Source organism: Phlebotomus argentipes, unplaced genomic scaffold (genome assembly GCF_947086385.1).
Source record: "Phlebotomus argentipes unplaced genomic scaffold, Phlebotomus argentipes genome assembly scaffold_4, whole genome shotgun sequence".
Classification (NCBI taxonomy): domain Eukaryota; kingdom Metazoa; phylum Arthropoda; class Insecta; order Diptera; family Psychodidae; genus Phlebotomus; species Phlebotomus argentipes.
In genome coordinates this window covers 12,321,134-12,334,195 of record NW_026776174.1, presented here as the reverse complement: position 1 = coordinate 12,334,195, position 13,062 = coordinate 12,321,134, and the positions used below count along the sequence as shown (strand labels likewise).

At 42.3% G+C, this 13,062-nt stretch overlaps 1 protein-coding gene across 1 annotated transcript; it reads right to left on the bottom strand.

Moving 5' to 3' along the window:
- Positions 1-8,557: 8,557 nt before the first annotated feature.
- On the bottom strand, positions 8,558-10,734 carry LOC132258508 (transmembrane protease serine 3-like). The gene is made up of 6 exons (XM_059755839.1): positions 10,478-10,734; positions 10,019-10,412; positions 9,812-9,953; positions 9,254-9,509; positions 8,805-9,189; positions 8,558-8,742 (listed from the first exon to the last, which is right to left on the bottom strand). The coding sequence occupies exons 1-6, from the start codon at positions 10,732-10,734 to the stop codon at positions 8,578-8,580; spliced, it is 1,599 nt and encodes a 532-aa protein (XP_059611822.1). The 3' UTR covers positions 8,558-8,577.
- Between the last annotated feature and the right edge of the window lie 2,328 nt (positions 10,735-13,062).

Genomic DNA, 13,062 nt, shown 5'->3' with positions numbered 1-13,062 from the left:
CACAACAGCAGTTATCGGACTTGGTTGGAGTATTTTTAGCTCAGATTCAAATTAGCAAGCAAGCCCAAAAGTCTACAACCTCATGTTATGGCTCATAAATTGCCGAAGCAACTTAATAAGATTGAAATATGATGGAGAGGAATGCCCATAAATCATGGTATAGGTGAGATTTGAAATTCTAATGCGAAATACAAGAAGATTTTGAGATATTTTTTGTCACGTCCGAAATATTCAAATGCTCGTGCCGGCGCCTTTTGAAATGCTGGTGGTCACTGACTATTTACACTGTGGGTGCCAAGACAGAAGCTGGAGAGGCTGTGGCACATCCCAAGCGACTCGGCTTATCTGTAATCTAATAGTAGCCAATAATGTGGAATTTATGGATGTGAAATTGTCGCTGAGACATTCCCAAAATTCTGCCACGCATTTTGATTGTGCCTGATTAGAATTTCAATTATTTATCTCCACCGAAATTTCACTTGCCATTGATTTACGTCTCCACATCTCTATCACAATGAATTAAGCGCTCGGGCATCCTGAGAGAGAGTGATTCATGGTGAGACTCCTCGTCTAACAATTCATAGCTCTCGTCCCTCCGCGAGATGACTTCTCTCTCGGGCATTGTGATGCCGTGTGGAGTTTATTTCTGGCCAGAGCGGCAACGGCAGCACATTCAAACAGCAAATATCTCAGCGTCTGACAACGCCTGAGATTCTAAATCTTTAACTTGTCACAGCGGGTTACAACCTACGTGAGGGAAAATAGTGCAGAGAGAGAGTGAATAAATTGATGTCTCTGCGCTGATTCGCGTCTGCATGCTGCAAGAGTCGCTGAGGAAAATATTTGCCGTCTATTTTGACAATTTAATTGTTTATGCTTGCATCGATGAGTGCTATATTGATCAAAGAGGAGCTCTTTTTTCTCCCGTTTCACACTGAGATTTATTAACCCTTCAAAACTGAAAAATCTCTATGGGAACACAGACGACGCGCGATGGAATAAGTCACGCTCACTTGAGGATTCAATCAAGCATTGATCCCTTTTTTGCTCAACTCTCCACTCGTGATCATGAGCCAAGAGAGGTTTTTCACTACAGCGCGCTTTATTCAATTAAGCCATCAAAGTGCGACGGATTATCTTGTGAACAACACACTAAGCGTGTTGATTCGGAAAAGCCCTCAATTTATTAAAAACTCATCAATTAGTGCCGCTAGATGACTATCAATGGTGTTCAGATGCAATTTTATAGGATTTTCAGGATCTCAGAGCGACTTTCAGCACAAAGGCCACTTTGTGTGCTCAAATGGAGGTGAATTATTGCAATTTTGTCACAGGATTTTTCATAATTTCATATTAAACCACACAGTTAAAGTGGTTGCGCTTCATTAAAATTGGATTTTCCTTTGAATCGCAGCGTATTTCATGAAGTTTCTCACGCAGAGATCAACAGAAGGACCTCCACAGGCGATTGGACAATGCAAGATGAATATCGAGTCCTTTGAGGCACAATGCAAGAAGGGATGATGAAACTGGTCAAGGTACAAGTTTGACATCCCTTTCTCAGCATCTCAGCACGACAAAAGGATGACTGACCCTTGGCGAAGATAAACACCTTTCGGATGCTGCTTCGGACACTTCAAACTGGGGTCGCAACATTCGAACTCATGCATCGAATTGACCTCTCCGGGTGATTTTGGTAGCAACATAATTTTGTGGACACGCTTCTGAGGTCACGGGCTATAAATTTCACGCGTCTCCAGAACCCAAATGAGGAAGTATCATGAGCCACAGCCACGGCGATCGAGCTGGACTGCCAATGATGATCAATTCAGATGGTGATTTATGGGCAGAGACATGCACTTCACACTTCATTCGAAGGAGTTAAACAGCCACAGAATTAAGCATTACTTTTTCACATGATCGTCGCATTGTTGAGGCCACACAAAACGCAACCATTTAACCTTATGGATGATGCCTCTGGTCTGGGCATTTCTCTTGACAGAGATTTCTGATTAAGATAAGTGGCCAAGAGCGACTCACCGTGGAACTTCACTTCCATTATCTCGCGCCCGAAACGCATTCACAGAACGACTCCATCCGCGAACATTTATAGCCCAACAATGGTCCCCTAACTGCTACTAATTTATCATTCTTTCTGCTTTGGCTGTTCCCGGAAAATTTCAGCACTTCATAAAAATCCTAATCTCACTGAGACACAGAAGAGTTGGTCACATTTTTAATTTAATTACAATGAGGCAAAAGTTGCTACGCAATTTGTAAGATAAGCAATGCGCAACTGTCTAATATTACCTCTTTATTCTAATGTTGCCGAAACTTCGAGGGAAATTGAGTTGATTACCGTGATTATTTGGCCCTTATCTGTTGTGGCCTTTCTTCCCTGCCACTCGCGACAACGTGAGAATTAACTCTCGTCTTTTGTTGGACATAAAAGAAAGGGTGTTCTCAAGCAAATACTTCTATGAACTCGTTAAAAGTTTAAGCATTTAATTGAGTTTGATGGGAGAATTCTTTGTACTTACCAACAATTCTCCAGAAATCTTCAGGAAGTCCATTCTTTGATACACAAGATACTTTTAAGGAAACATGAGAAGAAGCGCCAGAATTTTCATTACTGACTTTTTAATCAAACTTTGAAACATATTCGACAGAGAGATGACAAATAATATCAAAATTTCATTTTATTGTTTAGATAGTTTAGATCCCTAAATTGAGAACAAGGAATTTTTAATAGGCCTTTAGCAAGGATTGCTTGATTTTCTCGTGCTGTTTTAAAAAGAAAATGTAAAAAAAAAAATTACAAGAATTTTTTTTACGAATCTCTTTCAAAAAGTAGGTTATTTGATACGCAACTATTTGATACGCAACTATTTGAATCGGTGACATTTCTTTTAGTGCTTTGATTCATGTGATTGATAAGAAGCCTTACGGTGGTTGAAGAAGATCAGACCCTCAAGTTTCGAGACTTGTTCTATGAAATGCTGTCTCATTTCGGTAACACCATAATTCTTGGGTTTCTCCTGAAGCGCGCGCGTTCCCCAGAAAATTTCGTGAAGACAATTTATGATGTTGTCCTTTCTCGGAGATAAAATTTTTCACCATAAAGACGAAACACAAAGAGTTTAATATTACGCTGTGAATTTATCATGTTAATTATATTGCCGCTCATGAGTGAATTTGGAGTATTTCTCGCCCCGCAGGGTGGATTGCAACTCTGTGAGACAATAATTTTCACTTGTGCGGCACAATCGACTTCACTTAATCACCAACAATACAAAGGCACAAGAATTTATCTCATGGAGCAATTGTAGAACCAAAACCGAGAAAGATGGGGCGCGAGAAGCACCAGAGAAGTCGAGAGAGATATTCCGAGAAAACAATAACGCACAATTTTGATTTTTATGTTATACAATCTCCTCACAACTTGTGCCACTCAACACGGTTGTTCAAGGTACTACACTATTGGAATATAAAAGAAGTTGGATATTTTGTATACTCCGTATCGCCATGCGGGCCTCTAAAATACAAACAGCGAAATAATTGATCTAATCTCACGAGGCGAGAGGTCAAATCTCGGCAGGACATCAAAAACCACATGCGTTGAAGAAGAGCACTTACCGTGATATAGTGGATCGCGCAGAAATATTCACAAAGTCCGCATGTGAGGAGATAATCTCGCATTCTCCAACACACACTCAAGACTCTTCAGCCCGTGCTTCTCAACTTTGATGGGCGGTGAGGCGAATGGTGACAAAGTGGACGAGCACAGAACCGAAAAAAGATGATGTTGCAGTGCAACGCAATATGTTTAGTTTATTCCCTCTCTTCATAATCGGAAGATGAGCCCGAAATTCAGCAGAGAGGAGCCATAAATGTCAGGCAAATAAGGAGTTATGGTTCACTTTTCGTCAAGCACACACAGGGTTAATTGTCTCTGCCCAGATATGTTTCATATCTTAATGGCGGTCAATAGCAATTATAGTCTGGAAAAAGGAAGGAAAAATCGAGCAGATGAAGCCACCTAGCCACGTGGTTGCTCTTACATTATACTTTATGGAGTCATTTGACAATTTTTCGACATATTATGCGATTGGGGAATATGAGAAAATCCAGATGTTTCGTCAGATAGATGAGAACTCAGGCGTGTCTGGCCAGAGATGCATGATTGAATTCTAAATAGATCTCCAAGAGAGCACATAAGCCACCCAAATCGGATTACGAGAGAGAGAGAGAGAGAGTTCACTGCAGTGGCAGAGGGTGTGGGCGAAGCACACGGGATTCCTTGGCACACTCCAAGACCCAGATGAAAGGATCTCCTTCGAGACTGCCTCTGGTATCGCCTTCTAATTAAAACAAACAAGCCATGTCCATGTTACTGGATACCGAAATATTCTTTGTTCATTCCACCACCGCAGCATAATGGTAATGGTGATGATAATGCCTTGTACATAGTCCAATTATTTTGTCAGTCCGGGTGACTGATGATGTGTAATGAATCTTATATGCCAGGCAGGAGCTTTTTGTTCCTCTCCTGATACCATGAGATAGTTCCGACAAAACATGTGCCTCACCATGAATTTTCGAATACCACACTCACTGTCAAGGGTTGTGCGGCTCCAATGCCTCTCCGACTCTATTCGCAATCACTCTGGCCGCAGAGAATTGATCCGAGGGTGTTGAACTTCGCCAGACGCTTCAACTTGTTGCAATTTCCCGAGCTTATAATAGAAATAAAACTAAATACACGCCATTCTTTGAATTTCTTCCCTGGTCTAATTTATCCTATTTTAGGAAGTAAATTTAAAAATATCCCTCAAAAACATTCAGTTCTCTGGCTGTCTTTGGGGTTCTAATTTCAGGAAAGCACTTACAATACTGCGAAAAACGATCCAACAGCGAGTTAGAGCAATGTGTAGTTGCTGAGATTGGATGTGGGGATGATCATTTGCATCTAATTAATGATGGCTTTTTACAACCCAGCCACACCATGAGACTTTCAATAAGGTTCAACGAGAGAACACACACTCTACATGGGAGAATAAATGGTCATCTGAAGCCATTTGTGGGTCGGGTCCCGAAGTGACGAGGTGTGGGCGAAGGGACATTGATAAATTATCAATTGGAATTATTTAATGTTATAATGTACATGCCATGGATTTGCATAGAGGCGCTTTGCGATAAATTAGCCCGGAAAGGGGTTGACGAGTTCGTGTATTTGGCAAAAGGGGTTGATCTGGCGGTGTGGCGTAATTAAATTACATGAGATTTGTCATTGAATCCGATTATGGCTTGGGGGGAGGGGGTTGTGTGCGACATAGGAGTCATGGCTTTTTGTGGTGTGCGGACTTTGTGTGATTCGATATGGGTGATATTGAATGGAATTGTCTCCAATTCCACATCATTATTTATTCTCTTGGTCGCATAACGCACACTCGATGCTGAATTCCACATTATGAATGTTGTGCAATAAATAAATACCCTCGAGAATACCACAGTGCATGGCTCAAAAGACATCTTGATGAAGTGAATGGGAGAGAAGGAATGGGGAGGACGTGAAATAGGCTAAATATCGCTAGAGAGACACAGAGAGAAATTTCTCTGTGTCGGGATGGCACAAAAGGGACGATCCTCTTCATGTCCAGAAACCACAAAAACAGTCAACATTGTGCCTCGGTATCCGCTATCATAAATCTGGGTGTATGATTCCACCTATGGTGTGTGTTATGTAAAAATAGTACAAGGAGATACCCTTGATGTGATAAATATTTTGCAGACACTCACCATTGTCTTCACCTTTTCCTCTTTTGTCCCCAGTCAATTCATTCATCCTGGAGAGACAAGCCCAGAGATGAGACTATTGATAAAGGGTGACTGTTGTCCCAGGACACACACAGTGACAAAAATTCACTTCCTCAATAAACATTCCCAGAAAACATATCCCAACAATTGATTCAGAATATACAGGGAAAATTTATTCGGGTATTGATCCATTCCAGCACATGATCCATTAGTGCTGGCGAGAAGAAAGTTGAGTCGAGAGTGTCACTCTGCATAAATTTACCACGCGCGACCCCCTAAAAGACCAAAACTTTGCGCTCCATTTCGAGCAAAGTGCTCAGGCGGGATCATGTGAATAAAAGTATTATGCTGTTGAACCCACAGCGGAACTCAGGGATATAATGTGTCCTTCCTGGCTTTCGCACTGTGACTTGAATGCCAAATGAAATGCCATTTTCGGCGCCCATTAATATCAAATTGTGGAGAATATCAATAAACATACTTTGGGGCACTTTCTGAATTTAAATCATCTGCGTGGCAATATGTTGAAGCTTTCTGCAGACTTGAGACATATAATTTTTCCTCTTTAGGCGCACAAGAGACGCTGGGTGCGATTTTGGGGAAGGGTGAGAAATCCAGAGAGCATATTTATTTCGGCAATTATCAAGAAATGCCGCAACGGTCAGTTTTGGCGGTCATTGTTCGAGAGGGAATTGTTTGGACAACATTACATAAAAGGATCTTATCCTCACCCTAACAATGACCACCGACAGCTGAAGATCCAAGGCATACCAGTACATAAATATGCGCAGAGATTTTATGTCTCGAAAAGGTGGGAAAGGCTTTTAGATTGACTATCTTGCAGACGCGTCCGCCATAAATTGATGGAAGCCAATTCCATATTGTCACTCATCGCCCGGGAATATTATTAATGAGCAATATTTTTCCGCTTCTCACCCTTTGCGACGTCTTTTCCCGTTGAGCCTGTAACCCTATCCACCCTTCCAGTTGAGCTGTGCACAGTCTTAATGACCAGTAGTGACCATTTGACCTCAAGCTCGTCCTTCGTTCGCCTTCCAAGACTCCGAGCCAGACTTTCCGGTTCTCCACACACTGGGAAACTCCACAATCTCAAGGATGTTGGGATAAAAAATGTTTGAGAAAATTGACGCCGGCAAAAGACACCTCGAGGGAATTTCCTCTAACACTAATTAAACAACTTTCACCAAGGGTTGTCCTTTGATTAAAGCCCAGTGATTTTTCCTCTTTGCATGACGGTTATTTGAGACTTGTAAATAAAATCGCTGGATGATATTTGAGCAGTGATGCTGCAACTCCAGTTCTCACTGGCAATTCACATTTGACCTCAATCTCCCAAGGAGGCAGGATTCTTCAGGGGTCCATGATCTCTGGCATTGTATTGTCGGCACCGGCACACAAAGGTCCTCTTACAGAAAAGGTCTCCGATGCCATCAAATGTCAGAGATGAGGGATGAAATTTAATTTCCCTCCTCTTAGTATCCTTTCTGGTCCTTCAGCGCGCGGACGGCATTGTAAAATGTTCCACTCGAGTGATGGAAAATCAATGCGGAGTGATATGAAAATTCAACAGATGGCAACATATTTTTTAATTGGAGAATCACAAATTGCACTTGTGACACTTTCAGAATTGCGAGAGAACATCTGATGTTCTTTGGGTGAGAAATTGAGAAATTTCTCTCGCATAAAAGTCTAACTTTTCACTTCCTCTCATCTCTGAGAGTGTAATTCAATATCTCCTCTCGTGACTGCCGTGATATTTCTGTCCTGGGGGTTCAGCAAAAATTAATGCTGTAACCTTTGCCAATCAATTGATTGACACTTCGTTTGTTGGCGATATTCAATACAGAAATGCGACAGAGCTCACAATGAACTTGGGGAGATGTCCAAAGTGTCAGAAATTTTAAACATGCCCACAAAAGACGCTCACCAGAGTCAAGACTAATATCTTTCACTTCCGATCTTGTGCGGTTCATTGTGGCGCTTTGCCTCCTAATAGTGACTTCGCGGTTAAATTTCTTCCTTTTGTCCTCGCCATGTCACTTCCATTTGCACTCCACTTCTTCTCTCCCTGTGCAATCAAAAATAACGAGTTTCGCACAAGAAAGTTCTCTGTGAAGAGCGGCAGAAAAAGGAGCGACAAACGCTGAATTCCGTGTGATATCTCGTGACCAATTAATTAGTTGTTTACGGTGAAAGAGGAGCGAGCAAATTGAAGTAAATGGACATTGATTCCCGTACTTTATGACGCCCCTTCACTTTTCGGTCGATAAATATCTGCTAAATGCCCACTAAGTGGACACACATTATGTTCGCCCCACTCTGAGTGTGGCGATGACGAGAAAATTACACCGGCAGTCACCCATGAGGCGGCCTCCGGCGTGCATGGCCCGAGTGTCACCCCCGCTGGGCGATTGTCAATAATTTGTGGGCGAGAGTCGAGCACGCCACTGCCAATTCGTCACCCGCAATCACGGCATTGTTCGCCTCCGATTAGCCCTCTTCAGAGGCTCTCAATGCTCCTCTGTGCGCCCAGAAGTGAGCGACAGATGCAAGGAATACGGGATGCCCCGAGGGATCAGCCAAAAAATAGCCACCTGCATCGTGAAATCCATCCCTCAACCGCATTATCCACTTACAAAGTCATTGAAAGTCATCCGGGGTGAGCCGAAGCAACCCTCAAGCCATATGCAAATTTCTGTGCAAATCCGTGCAATTGTATATTTAGTCATTCGTCTGCAATCACTCTTCCTCCGCCATGGCGCAGCGCTCATCGATCCACGGCTTGAACGGCGACACTCTGGTGAAGACATCCGGATAGCCAGTGCCGCAAATCCTCAATCCGTAAGACACCACGCCGATGAGTTGCTGGTTCTTCTTCAGCACCAGAGGTCCTCCCGAATCACCCTGTTCAAAACATTGTCTAGAGTAGCTGTTTGCTCAATTCCCATTCCAACAATTGAACTTACTCCACAAGCGCCACCGAAGAGTCTGTGAGTGCAGATTTCCGTTGAAGAGAGATTGTGGAAATTGCTGCAAGTGCTGTGGCTGACTGTCACCAAGTTGACTTCCTGAAGATCGTCAGGAATCTTGCCAGGTCTTAATGGGTAAATGTTTCCCCATCCCGTGAGAGTAACTTTTTCGCCACCGTCAACGTATTCATCGCTGTACGACACTTTCGAGATGTTCTGATTGGAAAAATCAAAAGGCCTGTCTGTTCTCATCACAGCAATGTCGCTGGTGTAGAGTTGCTGGTAGTCTGGATGAATCCAGAATTGCTGGACTTTGTACCTGTCGCCACCACTCTTGAGATTGGAAGTTCCGGCCAAAATCTCGAGTCTATCAGCCTGAAACCTACAAAAGAAAGTCATAAATATTCTTCTGCCACATCTTAAGCATACAGTTATTCGCGAAATACATCTCTAAGCAGTGAGCAGCTGTGATGGCAAATCGCTCGTGTATTATCGAGCCACCGCAAATGTGACGAAACTGTCCTCTGTGGAAGAGTTGCAGGGAAATTTGGTAGGGAAACGCATTCTGCGTATTTCCACCTCCAACAATTCTTTCTCCTCCTGCAAAAGGCGCCAGGATGACAAAGAGAAGAGCACTCAAGACCAGAAACTTCATCTTCACAGGTTTCAGAATTAACTGATTACTCGTGGCATCGCTTCTGCCTTTTATACACAACATTTGAGACTGGTTTTGTCACCCACACAAATTTTTTTTCCGCCATCCGGAGGTTAATTATTATCATAATCGGGGCGTCAACTCCAATGAAATGCTAAGAATGCACCTGATGCAATTCAGCCTTCGCGAAACGGTATCAAGTTCAAGTAATCTTATCACTGCGTGAGGTCGTATGAAAGCAAAAGGCTTATTTGCGTTTGCATAATATGATATTCTTTATTTAGATGTCCTTTAAACCCACCACCATTGAATAAATATTGAATTACATTAGTTTTGACTTAAGCTTGGCTGTTCTCATCGATCCAGTCCTTAAACTCTGAGGCTCTGGTGAAAACATCAGGAGCGCCCATCGCACAGATGATTGTGCCATAAGACACGATTCCAACAAGGAGATTGCGATCCTTAATGGCCAGTGGACCTCCAGAATCACCCTATAAATTTGAGAAAGCTTTTATAAAGAAATGCCATTTAGGATTGTTGGCTAATTGACACTCACTCCACAAGCGCCGGTGAGAAACTTCTCAGACTTTGTGCAGATTTCAGTGGGATTCACGTTCATTCCCTCCTCGCGGCACTGTTCGTTAGTGATTGTGGGAACGTAGACTTCTTGCAGGTCATTTGGAGGATCTCCAATCCTGATAGGAGTCGTGTAACCCCAGCCAGTAAGCACACATTCAACGCCTCCGCCAATGAACTCATCGTTGTAGTCGATTGTGCCAATGTTAGGATTGGAGAAATTGAATGGGCGCGTTGTCCTCATCAAGGCAATATCGCTGGTGTTGAGCTTCTCGTAGTCAGGATGGATGAGATAGTTGTCGACTTTGTATCTTTCGCCGCCGCTGTCGAGTTTATTGGTGCCAGCGAGGATTTCAAGACGCTCAACTGAGTAACTTTGAGAGAAAATCTAAAGATTAGAGCCTTTTCGATTGCAAACCTTCACTTGCGAGTTTCTTACTCTTCAACGCAATGAGCTGCCGTGACCACGTAGTAATCGTTAATGATTGACCCTCCGCAGTTGTGACGGAATCCATCATCTCGACCGAAAGGACCCACTTTGTTACCCTTCACAAACACCTGGAGAGAGATTTGGTAGGGATAAGGTTCCTCTGCAGCCTTTCCTCCCACAATTCTCTGGTCTCCTTTCGCCGCTTCCTCAGCACAAACCACCCAAAAGCAAAGGAAAGCGACTAGAACTGCTATTTTGCACTTCATTGTTACAGATTTCGTATTCAACTCACATAACTTTCCTAGTTTACTCATAGTTTTTATAGTGAATTATTATCATTTAATTATTTCCACCTCTGATAATGCGGAGGAAATCATGTGAATGTTGCCCGCACTTGAAGAATATCAAGAACAAGGTGAAGCTGTACGTGGAATCCAAATTTCTACGAATTGATAGTGGCTCAGCACCTCGGAAGTGATGAGGGATATGAATTTTATCATTTTATTGCAAACTATGAGCGTTATTGACTGTTTAATTGTCACTTTAATTGCTCTAGCAATGTACACTGATATATAATATGTTGATTAATTGATTTTCAATGAACTCTAACTCAGAAGACGTCCAAAAAACTGATCCTCGCTGCTATGCAGAGATTTCATCAATCAACGAACAATTGAATCAATCGAAAAATAATTAATTTCAATCGAATTGCATCACTCCAATCGTGTGTTGACAAGAAAATCTCTCCAAAGATCAGCCCTAAAAAAGAGAATAGATAAAAAGTGGTGTCTTGTGCTTGATTTTTTTTGTCACACATCAAAAGAGCAAATAAAAATCGTTATAGATCTGTCAACAAATGAATTATGCGAAAATTCGTTCCGCTTCGACAAACTTATTCGCCCCAGAAATTTTATATATTTTGGAATTCATGAATTTATACGCACAAGTAGGGCAGAAATTCACAATCCACTTACCATGCCGAATATCACACAAATGATATTTTCACAAAATCCGGAGAGAATGCATTGCTGGGGGAATTTCCTGCAAGACAGCTCGAATGCCAAAATTGTCCAGCCGTGTGAAAAATTCCTAATTTTAATAATCGCAACATCTTTTGCGCGTACACAATTCCTGAAAATTTACCTGCTTCCCTATGCAAATACAATTTGGACTGCAAGAGAGATTGTTTGGGGTAGAAAAGATGGGAATATGTGCATCGCACACACAAGAAAAGGGGATGAAAAGTAAAGCGAGGGTCTGTTCTGCATTCAAGATTTGAATTTCTCTCAAAATCAGGCATGATTCAGCGTGAAATTCCACAGAAAGAGCATTGATTTCTTCCCTCGGCGAGTCAGTGCACTTCGAGAAATCTCCACGAGATGGTTTTTTATCATTTATCACAGCCATAAGTGTTAATCTAACGATGGCAATTGAGAAGAGTGTCCATTGTTCAGCGACCTCAAAATGCTAATCACACGCCGTGGCGTAATTCACATGAAAAGGAGCATTAATTAATGGTGCGCATCTTCTGACGCCTCGCATTGCGAATAAAATGTATTGATTCACCATCTTCCACACCACACTTTCCGTGCCTACCAGAGTTCAATTAAATAGAGTGTGTGAGTGGCGAAGATAGTGGTCGGTGATCTCAGAAATTGTGATTGATTGCAAGTCGTAAGATGGATTTATTGGCTGATTAAATTGATGAAGATGGATTCCAATTGTGTTGGTCTTTTATTCAAATGGCCATCCAGTGATGTACAAACTCTAATCTTGCTGGCAAATATTTAAATATCCTCATCCCTGCACTTCTTTCCATGAGCTTTTCATCCCTTTTCAAACCTCTGTTTGCCTGGGTCTTGATCGATGAATTCACTCAGAGTTTCGACACTCTTTGCGCAATAAAGAAGTGTTCTTTGGGAATTATTATAAAAGGTAAACAATCTGTGTAGAATTCCGCTCGAGAGTCTCATTGGCTAATTGAAGACACTTGAGCAAACAGACAGGCCAAGAGTGTCACGAGAGATGGTCGCTGTGCCAGAGAATGTGATCGCGCATCATTGGCCGGCGGAGGCAAAGTGAAAAAAGATCAAAGGTGTGTCTCTCAGCCGTGCTTTTATTGCTTGTCTAATGGCCAATTTGAACTCGAGTGGATGGCATTTACATCGAGCCAAAAAAATCGCGCTGCCTGAAATTTGTTGGCCGCTGATCCTCGCGATCATTGTTTGCGGGTTAAATTTAATGTCTCGCGAGAGTTCATTTATTTCTGACTCGCGCGAGAACCACACTGCAAATATCACTTCAATTGCCGATCGCCAAACAACAAATCACGCTCAATGAGCAGCGAATCCAATGGTTGTCGTCAGCAAATCTAAATTTACAGGCATTTTCCGAATGGATAATGATCAGTGGTGAGTGTTCGGTATATAAACAGAACAAAGAGGTTAAACCAATGTTGTGACCTCTTTCGCGTGTGAAGAAAAATAGTCCGCGTGCGATACATATCAAAAGTATGAGTCCCACTGAATTTGCATACAAAAAACCTAGCATTTCTCGATCACCACAGAAAAACGAAGGCAAAGGCGCAATGAAGA